Below are 24,449 nucleotides of genomic sequence, written 5' to 3' on the forward strand. Positions count from 1 at the left end.
GCCACTGTATATCTGAATGATATGAACGGCTAATTCAGAGCTGAAAGGAACACTTCACTTTGTTGATGAGGGGATTACTGATTAATGAAAAACAGACTTTTGAACCAAATAATGGATTTTCCTGAATAGATAACAGAAGAAGTTACACAATGTCCCTTTAATAATCAGTTATCATTCAGTTAATTGTTGCAGCTCTACATCAGACCTGTGGGAAGTCGTACAGACTGTCGGAAAAAGGAAAAAGAAATAAAAGTTTGATTATTTTACGCTGGCGACTCGTTGGTTTTTTTGTTTTTGCTCGTAAACCTTCAAAGCGACTGTGAGCGGCGGTGGTGGGTGAAAGTTGCCACCGGGTTTGATTCCCACTCCGGCAGCCAGGTTCTTCCAGTTAAACTTCCCTGGATAAATACAGGAAGCAAGAAAAATAAACGGTGCCCATCACACGGCAACACATGTGGGATTATAACTTCAGCATGAAGCTGGAGGCCGAAGAAGAGAAACTGCTGAGCCGCCGTTCACGTCTAAAAATACTTTTTATTGTTTGAACTGTAAACAAACAGAAGAGACGGGACTATTTCTTGACAGCGTATCCATCCGCTCGGCGTGAGATTCAGCTGCCAGATTCAGTTCAGTTTGTACTTTGTGTTGTTTGTTTGACTTTGTGTTGCGTGTTCGTTCGGTGGATGTGTGAACGACGTTTTTTCTGCTTCGTTGTGAGAAACGTTGAGAAAACTAAACAGTAGCTGATCTGAGACGGACAGAAATCAGGGAGAGTCCACAGTTTACAATCCGCTTCTGTCCGTCCGTCTGTTTGACCGCCGTCAGTCTGAATGCTGCCATCTGTCAATGCCTTTGTGTGTCTGTCTGTGTGTGTGTGTGTGTGTGTGTGTGTACACTAGCTGCATGCCTAAGCAGCGCTGTCTGAGCCCTGAATGGGCCTGTAAGTCTCTATTCTGCCCCTGACTGACAGCGGCAGCACAGGAATGCATTTAGCCGCTCCGTGATGAATGAACTGATGGAACATGTGAAGGACGGTTCGGCCACGCCCACTTTTGGCGGCGGCCATGTTGGACGGACGATGGACGACGTCCTCGGCATCTGAAACGAACCGAGCGTTTAGAGAGAATCTGGTTTTTAGACTAAATGTTCGTTTGATGAGAGAAACCTGGTTTTATAGATCTGTGATGTAGGAGACAGACAGGTAGAAAGAGAGATAGAAAGAGAGATAGAAAGAGACAGACAGGTAGAAAGAAAGACACAGGTAGAAAGAGAGACAGACTGGTAGAAAGAAACAGGTAGAAAGAGAGACAGACAGGTAGAAAGACAGAAAGGTAGAAAGAAAGACAGATAGGTAGAAAGAGAGACAGAAAGAGACAGACAGGTAGAAAGAGACAGACAGGTAGAAAGAAACAGGTAGAAAGAGAGACAGATAGGTAGAAAGAGACAGACAGGTAGAAAGACAGAAAGGTAGAAAGAAAGACAGATAGGTAGAAAGAGAGATAGAAAGAGACAGACAGGTAGAAAGAGAGACAGACAGGTAGAAAGACAGAAAGGTAGAAAGAAAGACAGATAGGTAGAAAGAGAGATAGAAAGAGACAGACAGGTAGAAAGAAACAGGTAGAAAGAGACAGACAGGTAGAAAGAGAGATAGAAAGAGACAGACAGGTAGAAAGACAGAAAGGTAGAGAAAGAGAGGTAGAAAGAGAGACAGATAGGTAGAAAGAGAGATAGAAAGAGACAGACAGGTAGAAAGACAGACAGGTAGAGAAAGAGACATACAGGTAGAAAGACAGAAAGGTAGAGAAAGAGACAGACAAGTAGAAAGACAGAAAGGTAGAAAGAGAGATAGAAAGAGACAGACAGGTAGAGAAAGAAAGGTAGAAAGACGGAAAGGTAGAAAGAGAGACAGACAGGTAGAAAGAAACAGGTAGAAAGAGAGACAGATAGGTAGAAAGAGAGATAGAAAGAGACAGACAGGTAGAAAGACAGAAAGGTAGAGAAAGAGAGGTAGAAAGAGAGACAGATAGGTAGAAAGAGAGATAGAAAGAGACAGACAGGTAGAAAGACAGAAAGGTAGAGAAAGAGACAGACAGGTAGAAAGACAGAAAGGTAGAAAGAAAGACAGATAGGTAGAAAGAGAGATAGAAAGAGACAGACAGGTAGAGAAAGAGAGGTAGAAAGACGGAAAGGTAGAAAAAGAGACAGATAGGTAGAAAGAGAGATAGACAGGTAAAAAGAGAGACAGACAGGTAGAAAGAAACAGGTAGAAAGAGAGACAGACAGGTAGAAAGACAGAAAGGTAGAGAAAGAGACAGACAGGTAGAAAGACAGACAGGTAGAGAAAGAGACAGACAGGTAGAAATAGAGATAGAAAGAGACAGACAGGTAGAAAGACAGACAGGTAGAGAAAGAGACAGACAGGTAGAAAGACAGAAAGGTAGAAAGAGAGACAGATAGGTAGAAAGAGAGATAGACAGGTAAAAAGAGAGACAGATAGGTAGAAAGATAGATAGAAAGAGACAGACAGGTAGAAAGACAGAAAGGTAGAGAAAGACAGGTAGAAAGAGACAGACAGAAAGACAGAAAGGTAGAGAAAGAGACAGACAGGTAGAGAAAGAGACAGACAGAAAGACAGAAAGGTAGAGAAAGAGACAGACAGGTAGAGAAAGAGACAGACAGAAAGACAGAAAGGTAGAGAAAGAGACAGACAGGTAGAAAGAGACAGAAAGGTCTTGAAAACAAATATCATTTTACACTAAACAATAGGCTATAATTGAACATACAAAACATTACACTTACCTTGGTCTGACTATATCTGCATCAGGAAGTTTCAATTTGGCAATAAATGCACTCAAAGATAAAGCACGTAGGGCAATGTACGCATTCAAAACCAAACTAATCAACATCAACCTTCCAATTCGAATTTGGACAAAAATATTTGATCATGTAATTTCACCAATAGCTCTGTATGGAAGTGAGGTCTGGGGTCCACTCAGTAGTTTACAGTGTGAGTCATGGGATAAACACCCAGCAGAGGCCGTTCACACGTAATTCTGTAGAAGAATTCTGAAAGTTCAGAGAAAGACCCCAAATAACGCCGGCAGAGCAGAGCTGGATCGTTTCCCATTATTACTAAACATCCAAAAACGGGCAATGACATTTTGGAACCATCTAAACAGTAGCCCAAAAAGACACACACTGCAAAAACTCAAAATCTTTCCAAGAATATTTGTCTTATTTCTTGTCAAAATGTCTCATTTCTAGTCAAAACTAACCTCTTTCCACTTAATATAAGACTCATCACCTAAAAATTAACTTGTTTTGAGACAATTTACATTTATTTCAAACTAATTTTCACTTGAAATAAGCAGAAAAATCTGCCAATGAAAGCAGGTTTTTTGTTCTTGTAATAAGAAAGAAAAACTTGCTCCACTATCAGATTTTTCTACTTATTTCAAGTGAAAATATGTTTGAAATAAGTAAAAAAGTGTCTAAAAACAAGCTACTTAATGTGATGAGTCTTATTTTAAGTAGAATGAGATTTGCTTTGACTAGAAATAAGACAAATATTCTTGGTAAGGTTTTGAGTTTTTGCAGTGCACTTCCCTTTAAAACATTAAAAACCCAAGAGCTGAACCCGGAAAACGGCCCCCCTCACTCAGCTGATGGAGAAACTCAGTAACCTGGCTCCCATCAGCTCAGCCTCAAAACACCAGAGAATAAAAATTATCATTAATCAATCAAAAGATTTATATTTAGAATATTGGGAAAAGAAAAGAAAAACTCAAAGCAGACTAAATTGTTATTTAACTCTAAACAGAGAATATAAATTGGCCGAATACCTCCACTCTGGTAGAAAGACAGACAGGTAGAGAAAGAGAGGTAGAAAGAGACAGACAGGTAGAAAGACAGAAAGGTAGAGAAAGAGACAGACAGGTAGAAAGACAGAAAGGTAGAGAAAGAAAGATAGAAAGAGACAGACAGGTAGAAAGACAGAAAGGTAGAGAAAGAGACAGACAGGTAGAAAGAGAGATAGAAAGAGAAAGACAGGTAGAAAGACAGAAAGGTAGAGAAAGAAAGATAGAAAGAGACAGACAGGTAGAAAGACAGAAAGGTAGAGAAAGAGACAGACAGGTAGAAAGAGAGATAAAAAAGAGACAGACAGGTAGAAAGACAGAAAGGTAGAGAAAGAGACAGACAGGTAGAAAGACAGAAAGGTAGAGAAAGAGAGGTAGAAAGAGAAAGACAGGTAGAAAGACAGAAAGGTAGAGAAAGAGACAGACAGGTAGAAAGAGAGATAGAAAGAGACAGACAGGTAGAAAGACAGAAAGGAGAGAAAGAGAGGTAGAAAGAGACAGACAGGTAGAAAGACAGAAAGGTAGACAGAGAGATAGACAGGTAGAAAGAGAGATAGAAAGAGACAGACAGGTAGAAAGACAGAAAGGTAGAGAAAGAGAGGTAGAAAGAGACAGACAGGTAGAAAGACAGAAAGGTAGAGAAAGAAAGATAGAAAGAGACAGGTAGAGACAGAGACAGAGGTGAGCCTCCTGTTGTTTACCTGACCTCTCTCACGCCCTCTGTGTGTGTGTGTGTGTGTGTGTGTGTGTGTGTGTGTGTGTGTCGGTCGTCCATCTACCTGCTCAGGATGTGTGTGTGTGGTCGTTAGACAGCGTGAGGCTTCGTCACGGTTCAGATCAGTTCAGCTGTCGTTGAGCTGCTGCTGCTACACACACACACACACACACACACCACGGTCCAACACACACACACACACCACGGTCCAACACACACACACACACACACACACACACACACACACACACACACACACACACCAGACAACAGAGAGAAGATGCAGAGTCTCCATATGTTGATAAATCATTAATCATTCATATCAAACATATAGACGATAATAACTGGTGATATGGAGTTTAGAGGTGAATCTTTATACTATTTTATTACTAATCTATTAAGTATTAATAAATTATTTATTACAGTTTGTAAAGCCTTCATAAACTGAGTCTTTTCAGAATAAGGTACTTCTACAAAACCAGATGTTTTAAAGGCAAAAGATGCAGAAATTAGATTCAGATTATCTGATGAATCACTACAGAGACTCTGAGTCTTTCAAGTTTACTTTACTCTCCTAGATGGATTCGATATAGAAATAGATAAAGCAGATATTGAGATATTGAGTATTTAAATCTGAACTCTAAAATAACCGGTCGAGCAGTGCAATGGTAATGTCCATTTGTAAAGAAATCATCACAACAAGGACAAAGTATTAGTTTCTGTGGCGGGGAGAGCAGGCGCTCTGTGATGGGATAGTAATGTCTTTTATACTAGTTTATACTATTTATACTCTCCACTATATGAGTCCAGTGGTGTCTCTAAGGATTCCAGTCATGTACCAGAGATATCTGATTGTTTTCTGAGTGTTTGTTGTGGTTGAAAGAATTGCCCTCATACTTTAGCGTTGTGGCTATCCCTAGCGCCTTCTAGCCATGGTGTAACTCTGGTTTGCCTGCATCAATTTTAGTCGCGTTTTTTGCTCCAACCAACACTGGGTGACCATCAGGACAACGATTTAGGGGTAAAAAATGACCGGAATTCTCCTTTAAAGGGACAGCGAGGAGTTTTGGAAAGCGAAGTGTTCTCATACTACATTTACCATGAGCCTCCGCGCGCACTGTGAAATTCTTGGACCGGTGCAAGACGGACATCTTGCCAAGAATGTTTTCATTCATCAAGAATTAAAGTCAGAGGTTGGAAGACGATCACATACCGTCGTAGTTCCGACCATAAACGGAGATTCGGCGGCGTCTGTGAAACCGAAAGTAAGGAAACGCTGGTCGGCTCGCCCAGCATTTCCACCACCACTAATAATAACAAAATAACGATAGAGACAAAACCATAGATTTATCGAAAATGGGCCCATTAACAAGTGGTAGCGTAGATACATTCACATTAATATGAGACTTTTTTATAACCAAATACAAACTCCTCGTTGTCCCTTTAAGGTGGAAATCCTGCAGAGTTCCTCTTTAAACTCCCTTCAGATCAAAGTTTCTTCCTCTGATGAACCAACATGACTCTGACTCTCTCTGATCTCTGGGAGCTGTTGTTGTTTTTTTTCCTCTCGTATCTTTTTCGATCGGGGACTAAACCCCCTGCGTTCTCGGGCCCCGGGGGGGTTGGGGGGGGCTGGGGGCCCCCGCTGACCCGCCCCTGAAACACTGAAAGAAAGAAAGAGAGAAAGAGAGAAAGAAAGAAAGAAGACAAAAACAGAGAGAGGCCTCGCTGTCACATTACGCCTCCCAAACTACACAACTCTCTTTTCTTTCTTTCTTCAGAGTTTGTCTTTCTGTGGCCACGGACATTTGAATAATCGTCTGATATCCATCAGTGCGAGGCCGAGGAGACGGGAAAAAGACAACACACACACACACACACACACACACACACACACACACACACACACACTGCTTCATCTAACTCATTACAGAGAGGGGAAAAAACATAAAACATGGTTAATGTATTCGTCTTTTCTTTCATCCCTCTGTCCTCCTTGTTCTTCAGACACACCTCTTTTATTCCTCAGTTCACACGGAAAAAGATCTGAAGTTGTTCAATAAAACGGTTCCTCACATCATCCTGACAGGAAAAGGCTTTTCAGCAGAAAGTTTATACACTGTTAAAAAGTTTGATATTGTAAACGTCTGACTATGTGTTGTTATGAGTAGAAAAATTAACTTTTTCTTTTGTTTTTGATTCCTTGGATCGAACATTTTTTGAGAAATATAACAACCTCAGAATTTAAAATATTATATCTTTTTTTTTTTATTTATGTTTTTACTTTAAAAAAGTTCCATGTTGAAACTATTGTAATTGTGTTTTCTGGTACATTTCGTGTTTTAAAAACAAAATACTTCAACGTCAATCTGAAAAAACTAACACATAACAGATTTTGAGATATTTTTTAAATGTTTTCTGGTAGATATTTTTATTCTATCGGTCCAAAAACACTGGTCTTCAAGTGTAATTTTACATTAGTGTTGAGTTTCTTTCTCAGTTTGTCATAAACAACTCTCTGAAGGAGCAACAAAGACTCAGTGTATTTACAGGGAAACTCGGAGCTTAACCAGGTGAATCCAGCCCTTTCAAAATAAAAGCTGCAGCAGGGAAAGTACAGGGAGAAGAGGTGAATAATACAATACAAATAGTGATACAACATTGTTATATGTGACTATTGTATGGAGTCATGTGACGTCAGACCAGCAGGGTAATCAGGGCTGGATAATCCTTTATTGTTAAAGCACGACAATACCACCACCATCATCATCATCATCATCATCATCATAATACTCATCACCATTACAGTGTCTGAGTTCAGTAATGTCCCACATCTCAGAGCTGAAGTAAATATAAACACACCACACACAGAGAGAGAAATGAGATGATATAGGCTACTGTAGAGTTCATTGGGTATTTTTTCTCATTTATGTTACTGTAAAACTGTTACTGTTTTAACTGTTGTTTTGTATAAAGCATATATTCTACAGTTGTCAGTCTGTTCTGTGAGATTGTGATTGACATACTTACATACTTACCATAATTTTATGATGTTTTATGAACAAAAACAGTAACCACTAACCCCCAAAAATGACACGTTTCTCTGGTTTTACGTACTATAGGTAGGCCTAGTGTTAGAGTAAAATAAACCCTTTTTGTTTTATTCTATAAAGTACTGACAACCCCCAAAAGATTTTGCACTGGTTGGGTTTAGGCAATGAAGAAAGGAGTTGGTTAAGTTTAGTAAAAAGGGCAGGTAGAGGCTAGATCATAGACTGTAAAAAGAATGGACGTAGCACCCATGACGTCACCCATTGGTTTGGGGGAGTCTGTTTTGTGCCGCTACTACGGGGATTTGAACTGCGTCATCGTGGATTTTAGGTGGATTGAGTCTACTTTCCATACTTGGAGAGGTGCAGCGGTTAACCGGCTGAGAACCCGCCCGCTGAACTCGAAGCAACCAATTAACGGCCGGTAAACTGTCTGCGAACCTGTCACTCAATGTAATTTATGCACGAATTCGAAGCCTAAACAACACTAAAACGGTTGTGCTACAAAAAAGTTCACCCCCCCCCCACAGTGTTCACGGAGGTGGAAACTATCGGTAGAGACCAAAAAAATAAAATGTACCAGGCTGTAAATATGTTTTTTTAAGCTGTAAAGTCGGCTATTTTAACATGGAGGTCAATGGAGAGTTGCTCCCTTCTGGAGCCAGCCCCCAGAGGCCGGACGGAGAACTGTAGCTTTTTGAACGCGGAAGTGGTCTTCACTTGGAGAACCCACAACTCCCCCCTTGGGCTCGACGGGCAGACTAGTCCCTGTCTGCGCTCTGCTGCGTAATTACGCACAACCATGTGGGTATTCCTCTATCAGCATGTCTTAAAGCAGAAGTAAGCGATCCGGTGGTTTTGGCTAACTTCCTGTCAACAGATGGAGTTAGCAGTCCCCGTCCTCGTCCCTACGTCACCACATTCAGGCGCATCCCTTGGCTGCACACACAGAGAGGACTGCCCCTTTATGCCGTTCTCTCTCCTCATTGGATAAAGGTTGTAGGATACAAGGAAAGTTTTCTCCTGGGCTCAGAGCAGAGCAGAGTGACTGACAGACCCGTGTTTCAGACCAAACACTCTATAGAAGTGATTGCTGTCGGAAGATATAACTATTTAAGACTTATATTAACACAAACATTCACCTTACTTCTGCTTTTAAGAAGGGACTCACCTGTTGAGTAACACACATTTCCTTATATTGAAAGCCTTGGGACGTTTGCATGTCGGAATAGTGGTATGTCGGAATGGTGGGATGTCTAAATGTTGGGATGTCGGAATGACAGCATGTAACCTGTGTAAACATGGCTAGGGTCAATTATTCACTGGAAAGTGAAGATGCCGTACTCTTATTATCTTCCCTAACTTACAACAATAACAAACTATTTCTCTGAGGTTTGCTATCTTTTTTTTTTTTTTTAAAGTATATTTTTCGGCTTTTTGCCTTTATTTGATAGTGATGACAGTAGAGATAGACAGGAAATGGGGAGGCAGAGAGAGGGGGAATGACACGCAGGAAAGGTCTGCCCGATGCGGGATTCGAACCGGGGACGCCTGCGGCGAGGACTGTAGCCTCTACATGGGGCGGCCGCTCTACCCACTGCGCCACGCACCGCCCCGAGGTTTGCTATCTTGTTGTTTTGTGTGATAAATATTAAGTCACCACCTCGGAGCTTCCTGTGTGATGTCATCAACACCGCGCTGACGAAGCCAAACATCAACATTAATGAGACGCTACATAACGTTTTCACATCTGATCTGATGTGAACAGATAAATCTCTGCTCCTGTTTTGTTGGGATGAAATAACCAGCGGCTTTGAAACCTGAAATCTGGTTTTTTTTTTGTTATTTTTAAATTTCACTCGTCTCCAAGTCAAAACAAGGTTGACATCAGCGGCTGCTCTGATTGGCCGAGAGGAGACGGGGGACATGACGTCGTCCCTCTTCTCCTTTCTCCTCCTTATCTGAGCCGGTCGACTTTCTGCTCCGAGCCTGATAACCATCGACAGAGAGCGTCTCTCCACTCAGGAGGCTCCGGTCTGAAAGGGCCGAGACAGGCTGTCTCTGTCTGCCACACACACACACACACACACAGACACACACACACACACACACACACACACACACAGAGAGACACACACACACACACACACACACAGAGGGAGGAGGGTGTGTCGTCTGCTGCCTGAATATACTGGTTGTTAAGGAACTTTCTCAACACACCATAAAGCCTGTTAATGTGTGTGTGTGTGTGTGTGTCTGTGAGTGTGTGTGTGTGTGTGTGTGTGTGTGTGTGTGTGTGGGTTTACAACATTGTCGACAGGTAGCCCCGGTCACACAGAGGAGGTTTGTGTGTTTGGACTGATTTTTTTAGCAGAAGGCTCCTTTACTGTGACCAGACCAACAGTGTTACGGCTGATTGGCTTTTACTGCTCTAACACACACAGAGACACACACACACACACACTCATGCTTGAAAGCCGTCTTCATTCACTTCATTTATTAACTTACACTCAAAAATATATCTGTATGTGTGTGTGTGTGTGTGTGTGTGTGTGTGTTTTCAGACACTGAGGGTCTGTTCTCTACATATCAACAGCTACACAAAGACGGCTTATTATTTCAGATATAAATACTGAGAAGATTCAAAAGACGTAGATTAAACGCTTGTTTTTTGCAGTAAATATCTTTTCTAATGTCTTTCTAACAAGTTAAAGGGATAGTTCAACATTTTGTCAAATTGGCCCATTCATTGCCATAATCCCTATAGTCATAGCAGTAGGTTCGTTACCTTTAATTAATTGTCGGTGCAAGCTGTTTTTAGAACGGCGGAGCAGAGCCGTGAGCTGCTCAGAGCTACGCTACGGAGGCTCATGGGATTTCTTGGTTTCCCTCATCAAACTCATCAAATACCGGTCTGGTTTTCATATAATGGTGGTGGATAGAGTTCACTTTTGAATGGTCCAAAACACACACTATGAAACATCCTGATACCTCCATACTGCTCGTCCGTACTGACCCAAGTGTCCTGAAGCCGCCACATGGAAAAGTTGTTGGGAAAAATGAATGTGATCTCTGTTTTTATCCTTGTTGTAGCAGCAGCTCCCAGTGGCTGTTGATGTTTGTGCACATGCGCGAAATTTGCTGCGAGATGTTGGTTGGTCGTTGTAAAGTTTAAACCAGGGATGTCAAACTCAATTTAGTTTAGGGGCCACGAACAGCACAATTTAATCGGAAGTGGGCCAGACCAGTAAAATAATAGCATAATAACCTTTAAATATATTTTAAAAAATTGAAATTTTCCCCTGTTGTAGTACATTAATAAGATGTTTACAGTTACTGAACTATCCTTTTACAAAACATATTATGAACCACTTGAAATTTCTTGATAAAAATATGTGCAATTTCAAATTTTCACACTTGACAAATTCATCCTGTGGGCCAGATTGTAAACACGGAAGAACATCTCACTGGGAGCTGCTGCTACAACAAGGATAAAAACAATAAGAGTTAAAACAATAAAACCAATCAGTAAAATAAGGTAAATGTAAATAAAAGCTATACAAATAACAGGATAAAGGGCTATTGTCGTTAAAAATGATTTACAGTAAAATGCTGCAGGGTTTGGGCTGCTGTGTGTGTGTGTCTGTGTGTGATCTACAAATGTTCGAGGAGGAAACCTGACTCATTCATTCATTCATTTATCCGTTCTTTCTCTCTCTCTTTCATTCATCCTTTTCTTGCTTTCTCTCTTTCCAGTAACTTCCACTCCCGTCTTGTTTCTCACTCAGGTGTGTGTGTTGACTCGTTCCTTTCACCAGCTCTTTGAAGGAGGCGTGAAGTCCTGTGTGTGTGTGTGTGTGTGTGTGTGTGTGTGTGTGTGTGTGTGTGTGTGTGTGCACTGTTGTTCCTATCTAAGAGGGGACATCGGCGTCGTTACACATTCACCAACAGGGGACCAAGCAGCCAACAGGGGACTTTTTTTAGGTCCCCTGTTGGACATGCTTTAAATCAACTTAAAATCATGTGAAAAACCTTCTGGTTAATTTTTTTAACTTTAGCCAAGAGGGGACCTGAGTGTGTGTGTGTGTAAAATACCATATTCAGCAGTGCCCCGGCAGGCTGGAGCAGGGGTTTTAACGACTCATTCACACACGTCGTTTCTTACACTCCTCCATAGTGTGAACGACTTGCAGCCCCGGCAGCCTTTCAGACTGTAGAGAGGCTATCAAACAGGCTCCTTAGTGAACAAACCAGTACCTTGAAACATAATTTGTTATTCTTTGTAACAAAATATAAAGGTTCCGTTTTCATGGATGTCTTAAGTTTAAACTCAACACTGTATTAGGTATAATAGAAATTTTTAAATATTGAAAAAATTGATCACCCATAACAAAATTTTAAATAAAATGGTCATTTAGATAATTTCTGTTGAATTCTGATTACACATTAAAAATAATTGACCTTGCTATTGTTGCTTGTCCAGTTTTTTTAAGCACAGGGTTTCAATTTTACAATATACATGTGTTCTCAATCTGTATAGGAATTATTAGTTGACTTACATTGCAGAAAAAGGTCCACACTTGGTTTATATGGAATGACAGGGGTCCACTGTTGGTTGATGCATAATGACACACGATCCCACTTAGTTAGCATGGAGTGACATACACACTCCATCATGTATGAATAAGAAAGAAATAAGCAAAAGTGATGTGAAGAAGTGAACATTTCTAATAAAGTAGCACCAATAATGTTGTAATTAATTTTTAAATGTAGGGTGTACTACTGCAACACACATTTCTACAGTCTATTCATTTTTTAATAGAGGGTTTTAGGATTTAGGGTAATCTTAATGTACTTGCATCATAAATCTGTATTCATAAGGATGTATTTTATTTACTGTTTTATATTACAGAAAACTCAATGGCAACCTATGATGATATATTATGTAGAAGTAAACCATCAAAGAGTAACTGATATTAAGTATTGGCAAGGCAATTTGTTATCTTTGGGTAAAATACAGAGGGTTTGGGAGATCATCAGTTTGTCAGAGATACAAGGGATAATTCATTGAGAGGATTAATCTCACAAAGTCCCTATGTTAAACTATTGCCAGACACATTTCTACAGTCTATTAATTTTTCACTGTACTGGTGTTTTATACTACTTAACTGCATTGTTGTCATGGGAAAATACTTAAACTACTCACAGTTTGACATGGCCTGATGGCTCAGAGCCACAAAAAGTTACTTTTTGGCCATGTACATCTCATATAGATGAAGCCCTGTTGGGGCCACCTATGGTCAGACTTTTACTTTTTAAATGCATGTGATTTCAATTAATTTTAATGTATTTGCGTCATAAATCTGTATAGGAATTATTCGTTGATTTACGTTTTAGAAAAAGGTCCACACTTGGTTTATATGGAATGACAGGGGTCCACTGTTGGTTGGTGCATAATGATACAAGTGCCCACTTAGTTAGCATGGAGTGAAATACACACTCCATCATGTATGAATAAGAAAGAAATAAGCAAAAGTGATGTGAAGAAGTGAACATTTCTAATAAAGTAGCACCAATAATGTTGTAATTAATTTTACAGTCTATTAATTTTCCCCTACAAGAGTTTTATACTCCTTGACTGCATTGTTGTTATAGGAAAAATATTTGAATTAAAACTCAGGGTTTTAGGTCATTTTAATGTACTTGCATCATGAATCTGTATTTATGAGGATGTATTTTATTTACTGTTTTACATTACAGAAAAAGGTCCACACTTGGTTTATATGGAATGACAGGGGTCCACTGTTGGTTGGTACGGAGCGACATACACATTCCAGCATGGGTGGATAAGCAGAAATGAGAGAAATTGCTAAGTTTTAAGATACATTTCAAATCTAAATTTAATACAAACATTTGTAACTATTAATACACATAACACACACACACACAAACACATGCAAACACACGTATTTCAACTTAAGTAGCACTGGTAAAGTTGTAATTGTAGTTTTGTTTTTAAACATGGGGTTAGGGTTAGTTACTGTGAAAACTCAATGGCAACCTATCATGATACTTAAGGGAATATTTCAGTTATGACATTTATGGATCAACAATAAAACATGTATGGGAAAATGAAAGAGGAGCTGGGGGGTCATCAGTTTGTCTGAGATACAAGGGATAATTCTTCTAGAGGATGGATTAACCTCAAAAGCTCAAAACTTCAATCAAAACTTAATACAAACATTTATAATGAAGTAGCAATGGTAATGTTGTGTTTTTTTTATGTGGGGTGTACAGTGAAAACTCAATGGCAACCTACGATGATTATTGTACAAGTAAACCATCAAAGAGGTACTGATATACGACAATTTGATATGGGAAAATACAGAGGGAATGGGGGATCATCAGTTTGTCAATCAGTACGTTTACATGACACTTGAAAAAAACGAATTATTGCCTTAATCCGACTATAACTGGACAACTGAAGTGCAGGTAAACACCTTAGTCCGACTGAAATCGGAGTTGAGAACTCCGATTAAGACACCCAGATAATGCGATTGGAATTCGATTTTCTCCATCAAGTATACGCCTTAGTCGGAGTATAACTGGACAATGCATGTGCGCATGCTTCACAACAGTAGAGACGGCACCAAGTGGAGCAGAGAAGCCGCCTGAACCCCGCAAAGTAAAGGAAAAAACCCACCCTCAGCGCCGATTCAATGCATTTCACACATACACAGCGCAACCAGCCAGATTGTTTTATTAGAGAGAGAGAGAGAGAGAGAGAGAGGAAAAAGGAAGCCCGTATCCTATTCTCAGCGTGCATCCAGCCCAGACTGACGCGTCTGGTCGGGAACTGCAGTTGAGAATTTATTATTAAGCTACTAAGTTGTTTATATTCAGTTTTTTTACGAGGTGACAGAGAAGTCAACAGGACAGGCGGCGTATTAACCCGCTGAAACAACGGGTGACGGCGCATGAGGGGGCGATGGACCCGTCAGTTATTCGATTTTCTCAGTTGCATGTATATTGAGACAAGGGCAGAAGTCCGACTTGACGCCAAAATCGAATTTTGAGCATAGCTCGATTAAGCTCTGCATGTAAACGTACTGAGAGATACAAGGGATAATTCATTGAGAGGATCCCTATGTTAAACTATTGCCACACACATTCACACAGTCAAAATGTTTTTAAACTGCCACGACCTCGAGAAAGCCATCCATGCGTTGCAGTAATCAGTTCTAGATTGGACTATTGCAATGCACTTTATGTTGGCGTCTCCCAGTCTTCGCTCAGTCGCCTCCAACTTGTCCAAAACGCTGCTGCCCGTCTTTTAACTAACACTAATAGACGTGAGCACATTACTCCTGTTCTTAACTCCCTTCACTGGCTCCCTGTCCCTTACAGAATTGATTTTAAACTTTTAATGTTTGTTTTTAAAGCATTTAACGGCCTGGCCCCACTGTATTTATCTGAGCTACTTTATTAGAAATGTTTGTGTTAAGTTTTTGATGAAAAATTTCTCTTAAGGATGATCACTTTTGCTTATTTCTTTCTTATTCATACATGATGGAGTGTGCATTTCACTCCACTTACTTACATTCAAAACAGAGTGACTGAAACATGGGTACATGCAATATAGAGTCACAGAGCATTTTTATGAGCTACCATTCTCTGCCAGAAATGTTGTCTGGGAACAACATCTTACTTAACATGGGACAAGAAATTAGGATTCATCAGATTGTCAGAGATACAAGGGATAAGGCATTGTGTGGATGGAATAACCCCAAATAGCTCAATGTTGAACTGCTGCAACACAACTAAAAAAAGTTGACAGTGGTGTGGTCCGTGTCTGAGGAATATAGTTCTTGCTGTGTCCTAATTGTCCTTTACAAGGCTTTGTAAGGCTTTGCATGTGTTTTTATATTTATGCGTTCCTTTGTTTCCCTTGATTTTCTAAATACATTTTAATGAATAGTTTAACAGGGGGGTTTTTGGGGTTATTCCGTCCGTCCACACACTGACATATTCCCTGTATCCATGACAATCTGATGAATCCTAATTTCTTATTCCATGTTAATTGTTGTTCTCAGACAGCATTACTACTAGCAGACAATGGTGGCTCATATAAAGGCCCTGTCACAGAATATTATAACAGGTAATTTCACACCTTCACAAAACTCATCAAAGAACTGACAATTCTTTAGACAAAATGGAATATTGCTGGTACACCCACTCTTTACAGTTGCCACAGAAGTTGAGTCACCAAAGGCCATAGGTGCGTAGGTAGCACATGGCCAACCTAAGACCTGGGAATACCTGTGGCTCAGTCGGTCTGATTTGGATAAAGATATTGGCTGAAAGAAGGTAGAAACTCTGAAGCCCAACCTGAAAATACCTAACGACCATCGTCAGCTACGACAAACCATCCCCCACACTGCCCACACTCAAGGACTGACACAGGTCATCTGGCACTCACTCCGCTCTCACTCCATTCACTCACTTCTCAGATCCCAGTTCAACAGCTCTACCTTAAAGTTAGGATCTGTGAAATACATGAGTGCTGGTGACTTAACTACTTCAATGTAGAGGAATGTTTTGTGCCCACATCATAGACTGAAACCCCATTAAAAATGTTCAACTCTACTTAGAAAACTGTGTGTAAATGTAATGAAGTCACATTGCTTACTACAACATGCACAAGGTTATACCTAGATAATAAGGAATACACACTTGTGTTTAGCTGGGTACTGAAACGAAAGAAAATCATTAGGAAACAACCAAAATAGATAACAAATGAATTACTTAAAAATATAAATAAATTAGATAACGTTTTACCATCTTCTGAACACAATTAATTGAATTTGTTTATAATCCACTTCAGATGCTATGAATAAGGTAATATGGGATTGTTGAATGTACAATCCACACATCCTGAAAGCAACCAGACCCATTTTTGCTGAGCACCAGTGTGAACTGAATACAGTTTTTATTGTGTACTTCCCACTTAATGTAAACTCTCTGATCCTGTGCCAATCCTGTACCTTTTGACAACTTTAAATTAGGTTTCAATTCATACACCAATTTCATCTATGACTATGTGATACAGTGTGTAATATACAGAAGGAAAAAAAAACACAAATTTAGTTTTAGTTTTCATTTTTGTTGTGGACCAAAAATATTCAGACAGGTATACATTAACTCCAGTAGAGCTAATAGTTTGGTAAGTAAAAATGTGTGTTGCAGTAGTTCAACAGTGGGTATTTTGAAATTATTCCATCCACTATAGCTGATTTATCCCCTGTATCTCTGGAAATCTGATTAATCCTAACTTCAGACAACATTTCTACTGGCACACAATGGTAGATCATATAAAGGCTGACAAAATATTATACTGATCACAAGGCATCACACACCTTTACAAAACTCATCAAAGACTTGACAGGGTGGATTATTGCTGGGACACCCACTCTTTACAGTTGCCACAGAAGTCCATAGGTGTGTAGCACATGACCAACCTAGGACTGGGGAATTCCATTGTCTGTTAGTCTGATTTGGATATAAGATCTTGGCTGAAGGATGTTAGTCTTTTCCAGGTTGCCCTTCAGAGTTGCTAACGACCATCGTCAGCTACAATTAACCATCCCCCACACTGCCGACAGTCAAGGACTGACACAAGTCATCTGGCACAGATTTAAAGCCCTCACTCACTTCTCAGAAGCCAGTTCCACATTTAGAGTGGAGAGTGGAGGTAGAGTTAAGCCTACCACACACATAAAGATAATCGGGCTGATTTTGCCCCGATTTCCCCCCTTCCGACCAAAGACAAAAATCGGCCGATTATCCTAAGGTCTTAAGATTATTTTATGAGATTCTCTTGTAGTGTGTCAAGTAAGAGTCAAAATTCTCACAACAATCGCCTCGGAAAACGTTCGGCGCCGATAATCGTAAATATTAAACATGTTCAATATTTACAAATCAAAAGTCATCTTGCGTGTGGAAAGCTGGTGTTGTGCTGAGAAGTGCCTGCTTGCCAAGCTCTGCATGCTGCTCGCGGCAAGCCACTTCTCGACACAACACCGGCAATCCCACAGAGAGCCACGGTGCAGCCCTGGCATTACATGAGGTTCACACAGACATTCACGCATACACGGGAGATTTCCTGACAGCCGATAGCAAAGACGGGAGCGATCATAGCCGGCAACAGCCGGCAATAGAGCAGCCATGTTTAAACGATCATGTGACCGCCGCTCACAGCCGCTTTACTGCTCGGCGTCCGAAGCCACAGACACACACACACAGATGGTATCGTTGTAAAGGCTGAAGTGTCCCGCTTTCATTTAAAAAAAATTACATCGCTCTCATTGTCCATTCCGGAAATAGACCCGAAAGAGTAGCTACAACAATACGGATCTCTTTCTGAGTTTTCTGACCGGAGGGTCAAGATTCTGAAAAATCTTAATGTGTGTGGTGAGCTGTGAGCTTTGGAATATCACAGCACACCACACACAATACGATCAAAACTGTTCAATCACAGATTTTTTATCTTCACGTGTGGGGTCTTTAGAGAATCTTTATGTGTGTACAAGGATTTAGGATCTGTGAAATACATGAGTGTTGATGACTTCACTACTTCAATGTAGAGGAATGCTTTTGTGTCCACATCATAGACTGAAGTCTATGGGTGGGAATTGAGAACCAGTTCCTCTTCAGAACTGGTTCCCACGTGATCATTTCCTTGGGATTGTGTGCATGCATGCTTAATGATTCCGCTAATCGATTTAGCTTTTTTTTCCTTTGCAAATGTGCATGTTTCTAATCCAAACAACACATGCCATGTTCAGGTCAGAACGAAGGCAAACACGGCGTCGAGACAGAAGCGCTCTAAAGTGTCGGGGTAGATGTGATGAAAAAATATTCAGATTTATAAAACACTGCATACACACACTTGCAAGTAAAGTGCCTACAAGGCACATACATACTGTAGATAGTAAGGAATATACACACTTGTGTTTAGCTGGGTACTAAAACATCAAAAAATCATTAGGAAGCAACCCAAATGTGTAACAAATTAATCACTGAATCAGATTGCTATTCTACTATTTGTTTTCAATAGATGAATTAGAATTAGATTAGAATTAGATTTATTGTGTACCTCCCACTTAACTCATTGAGTGCCATTGACGTACATATACGTCAAACGCAGTTTTCTGCGGCTGGTAAATGGGGACGCTGTCGCCCACACTTTGAGTAATTTTGGGGCTTCTGGGATGTGTAGAACGAATGAGACTGTAGATCAGAGCAAGAAGTGAAGAAGAAGGAGAAGACGAGTGTGATCGCTACGGAGATAAAAAAGTTGGAAAAAGTTTCTATTTCTAGAGAAAAACGACGGGCAGAGCCTGGAACAAGTGTAACGTGGAGCTGTGATGAAAAATTTCTGTTACGGATGATCACTTTTGCTTATTTCTTTCTTATTCATACATGATGGAGTGTGTATTTCACTTCATGCTAACTAAGTGGGCACTTGTATCATTATGCACCAACCAACAGTGGACCCCTGTCATTCCATATAAACCAAGTGTGGACCTTTTTTTTCTGCAATGCAAAACAATAAGTAAAATGCATCCCTATTAATATAGATATAGAATGCAAGTACATTAAAATTGATTGAAACCATGTGCTGTTAAAAAGTAGAAGAGTGACAATAGGTGGCCACCACAGAGCTTCATCTATATGGGACATTAGGTGACTACAGAATAACACTTTGTGGCTCTGGGCCATCAGACCATGTTGAATCCTGAGTTTAGTTATTTAAAGTAGTTTTCCCATGACAACAATGCAGTCAAGGAGTGTGAAACTGCATTAAGTCAAAAACTTGACAGGCTGTAGAAAGGTGTGTTGCAGTGGTATATCATATTACTTAGTGAGGTTAATCCATCCTCTAGAAGAATTATCCCTTGTATCTCAGACAAACTGATGACCCCCCAGCGCCTCCTTTATTTTCCCATACATGTTTTATTGTTGAGCCATAAATGTCAATAACTGAAATATTCCCTTAAGTATCTTGATAGGTTGCCATTGAGTTTTCACAGTACATCCCATGTTTTAAAAAAAACTACAATGACAACTTCACCAGTGCTACTTTAGTTTAAATATTTGTGTTTGCATGTGTTTGTGAGTGTGTGTTGTGTGTATTAATAGTTACAAATGTTTGTATTAAATTTAGATTTAAAATGTATCTCAAAACTTAGCAATTTCTCTCATTTCTGCTTATCCACCCATGCTGGAGTGTGTATGTCGCTCCGTGCTAACTCAGTGGGCACTTGTGTCATTATGCCCCAACCAACTGTGGACCCCTGTCATTCCATATAAACCAAGTGTGGACCTTTTTCTGTAATGTAAAACAGTAAATAAAATACATCCTCATAAATACAGATTCATGATGCAAGTACATTAAATGTGACCTAAAACCCTGAGTTTTAATTCAAATATTTTTCCTATAACAACAATGCAGTCAAGGAGTATAAAACTCTTGTAGGGGAAAAATTAATAGACTGTAGATACAGTATGTGTGTTGCATTAGTACACCCTACATTTAAAAATAATGACAACATTATTGGTGCTACTTTATTAGAAATGTTTGTGTTAAAATTTGAAGAAAAATTTCTGTTACGGATGATCACTTTTGCTTATTTCTTTCTTATTCATACATGATGGAGTGTGTATTTCACTTCATGCTAACTAAGTGGGCACTTGTATCATTATGCACCAACCAACAGTGGACCCCTGTCATTCCATATAAACCAAGTGTGGACCTTTTTCTGTAATGTAAAACAGTAAATAAAATACATCCTGATAAATACAGATTCATGATGCAAGTACATTAAATGTGACCTAAAACCCTGAGTTTTAATTCAAATGTTTTTCCTATAACAACAATGCAGTCAAGGAGTATAAAACTCTTGTAGGGGGAAAATTAATAGACTGTAGATATGTGTGTTGCAGTAGTACACCCTACATTTAAAAATAATTACATCATTATTGGTGCTACTTTATTAGAAATGTTTGTGTTAAGTTTTGATGAAAAATTTCTGTTACGGATGATCACTTTTGCTTATTTCTTTCTTATTCATACATGATGGAGTGTGTATTTCACTTCATGCTAACTAAGTGGGCACTTGTATCATTATGCACCAACCAACAGTGGACCAAACCAAGTGTGGACCTTTTTCTGTAATGTAAAACAGTAAATAAAATACATCCTGATAAATACAGATTCATGATGCAAGTACATTAAATGTGACCTAAAACCCTGAGTTTTAATTCAAATATTTTTCCTATAACAACAATGCAGTCAAGGAGTATACAACTCTTGTAGGGGAAAAATTAATAGACTGTAGAAATGTATGTTGCAGTAGTGCACCCTACATTTAAAAATAATGACAACATTATTGGTGCTACTTTATTAGAAATGTTTGTGTTAAGTTTTGATGAAAAACATTATCTTAAGAATGATCACTTTTGCTTATTTCTTTCTTATTCATACATATTACATATTAATGTATTTCCTATTACTGTAATTGGTTGAAACCAGATGTATGGAGCATTTTGACTATTTAAAATTGAGATGATAGTAGGTCCCCTATTGGACTGCTAAGAATGACAGAGGCAACACATTTATGGATGAGTAAAGACAGACAAGCAAATTATCTTTGTTAAGAAAAAAGGAATTCATTAATTAAAGCTGGTTTTAAGTAAATGCAGAACTTGATATTAGTGCATGCAGCCATGTTACTTCTGAATTGCATGCAATTCAATAAAAAATATTTACTCTCAAATGTGGCCATGATTATTTATATATATATATATAATTTGTATTACAGAGACTTTAAAATAAGTAATGATAACTCTCAAGTTATATTATCCATTCTTGAAAGAAACTGAGAAAGTCATTGTTGTAAACAAAGACTCATTAGGTGAATGGGTCGTTAGATGAATGAATGGGTGCAGACAGCTCCACTGCAGTATGTGGAGGTCCACTCTTTGATAGGTAAATGTCGCTCAGAGATCCAAGTCCCCTCTTGGCAATTTCTTTAAAAATAATTAAAAGTCACATTTTCAGTAATATTATGGTAAAACACCTTAAAAGTCAATTTTATATTCCATTTTTGGTTTTTCAAAATAAGCAGAAACCTAAGACCCCTCTTGGCAGCTTGGCCTGACAGGTCCCCTCTTACCCCTATTGGTGTGTATGTGTGTGTGTGTGTGTGTGTGTGTGTGTGTGCTACCTGAGTCCTGAGTAGACGCTTTGTGAAGCTAAATGTTTTTATATGTGTAGTGTGTGTGTGTGTGTGTGTGTGTGTGTGTGTGTGTCTGTGGCCGTTTTATGACCTTGTTGTGCGTCTTTAATAATTCATGAGTCGTTGCTTCAGTGTTTGTGTTTGTAATGAAGCAGGAAGTCGTTTATTATGATTCATGTGGAGAAAAGAAAATCACTGGTTTCATTCCAGATGTTGATTTATTTCACTGTATTTTATTATGACGGATCATTATATTGATCGTTATATTGATTGATTGGTTGGTTGGTGACTGTTTCAGTTTGTGTTGGAGTGAATGAAGTGAAATTAAAGTTATTAACAACCACTTCTCTCTCTCTGTCCCTCTGCAGTGACCTGAGTATGAACAATCTGACTGTGTTGTCCAGTGGAGCGTTGTCCAACCTGCACTTCCTGGAGGAGCTGTAAGTCCACACACACACACACACACACACACACACACACACACACACACACACTGTGATTCCTTTAAGTTAAAAATCGGACCAGACCAGACCAGCGGTTGTTGAAGCCCAGACTCGACGCGGCTCACCAGCGTTATGTTGGACGTATTATGGAAATATCACTTATTGAAGGCTCTTTTACACCAGGTTCACACCGGCCATCGAAGCGCCGTTGAAGCGCCGCGCCACGAAAATCAAGCACGAGCCGTGTGTGTGTTCCTCTCTTGTGCTCTGTTTAGATTAATAAACACAAACGTACACACTTTGGACTCTGGTATTTGTCAATCTCTGTATTTTATTTAGATTGATTGATTGATTGATTGATATCTTTATTTCGATCATGTAAACGACAATGTAAAAAAAAAAAGATAAAATAATATAATAATAAGGAAATAAGTGAACAGCAAAAATGTATACACAAAAAAAGTAACATCTCAGCAGAAGTAAGCGATATTTTTGTGTTAATATAAGTCTTAAATAGTTATATCTTCCGACAGCAATCACTTACATAGAGTGTTTGGACTGAAACACGGGTCTGTCAGTCACTCTGCTCTGCTCTGAGCCCAGGAGAAAACTTTTATCGTATCCTACAGTTTTTATCCAATGAGGAGAGAGAACGGCATGCAGGGCTGTGTGTACAGCCAAGGAACGCCGTGAATGTGGTGACGTAGGGACAAGGACTGTTATGGTGCGTTCAAGGAAACTCGTAGACTCCTGTTTTTCCGACCTGTGAAGTGGTACCAGTTCGATCTGGTACGAGTTCACGGGTCAGAAGTTACGAGTGGCCGTTATAGTGACTTTCACAGGTAAAACAGGTCGGAAAAACACGAGTGGGTTGCCTGGAACGCTACAAAGTCGTAAGTTGTGACTTGAAGCTGTAATTTACGATTTCAAAAGCCTGCCTGGAACGCAGCATTAGCGAAAACGACCGGATCGCTTACTTCTGCTTTAAGCAACGCAGTTTACAAGAGCGAAAAGGAGTAGGAAGAAGTATAAACTTATCTAATCCTACCCCTATAATTTTAACTATATGTTCTAATTAAAATCATAGCACAAAGACATACATTTATTATTTCATTCATTTTGAAAATTTACCAGATTCTCTTGTGTTTCTTTGTGTGACTTCCTGCCAGAATTGACGGGCATAACATTTTGTTTTGCCTTTCGGCCCCAAAATGTGAGAATTGACAAATAAATCAGTAGTTTTCAGGCTCCCGAGGTTGAAATCCATGTGGTTTTATGATGTTTCCTCAGTTGTCAGCCAGAGATGTCATTAGTTTTTAGTTTTTAGAGCATGTAAACGTACTGAGTGACCCCGAGGCCCCGAGGCCCCAGGGGGCCCAACAGCTCCAACAGCTCCGACAGCCTTGTTCCAGATCAGCTATAAATAAAAAGATGAATTACAAATGGACTGTGGGAATATAACATCAGCCTCGTGTCAAAAAGTGTTTTAGATCGATTCTTTATTCGTCTGTGTCAAGTAAAAACAGAAATGTGTCTTTAAAACGTCTCAATGATCAAAACATGATTTAAAACCACAGACGTTTAAACAAACACACATTAAAGGGATAGTTCAACAGCTACAAACCCAGAGTCGATGCTCTGTTGTTGAGGGAAGTTGTTGCAGATGAAGTTGTGTTTGATCAAACTGTGACGACCAGTGTTTTCAATAACAGATCAATATGTTTGATTATTATGGTCTGTAGTGATCCGCTGATTGACAGATGTGAAGACCGTTCAGTGTGTGTGTGTGTGTGTGTGTGTGTGTGTGTGAACAGCTGACCTCACAGAGACCTGAACATGACTCTGATGCTGTTCTGCTCCGCTGCTGCTGCTGCCATGTGTGTTTTCTATCTACGTGTGTGTGATATTTGTCACCGTGGCGCGAGAAGCGTCACTACGGCGATAGGACACCGCGAGAGAGGTGCATGCTGGGTACTGGCTGAACTCTGCGTGGCCTCGACAAACACGCACACACACACACAGAGAGCTGCAGGACGGTGTTTAATAACATCAGGTTCACAGGACGACGTTTAAATGTTATTGAT

At 39.7% G+C, this 24,449-nt stretch overlaps 1 protein-coding gene across 1 annotated transcript in view; it reads left to right on the forward strand.

The window, feature by feature from the left end:
- The window catches only part of LOC146962309 (leucine-rich repeat-containing G protein-coupled receptor 5-like), a 63,768-nt gene that overhangs the window by 4,304 nt on the left and 35,015 nt on the right, over positions 1 to 24,449 (forward strand). Inside the window, exon 2 of the mRNA XM_085769932.1 lies at positions 22,291 to 22,362. Within this exon, the coding sequence (XP_085626058.1) occupies positions 22,291 to 22,362 (72 nt within the window). The remainder of the gene's footprint in view (positions 1 to 22,290; positions 22,363 to 24,449) is intronic.

Source organism: Trachurus japonicus, chromosome 23 (genome assembly GCF_045865225.1).
Source record: "Trachurus japonicus isolate A0001 chromosome 23, Traja_1.0".
NCBI classification, from domain to species: domain Eukaryota; kingdom Metazoa; phylum Chordata; class Actinopteri; order Carangiformes; family Carangidae; genus Trachurus; species Trachurus japonicus.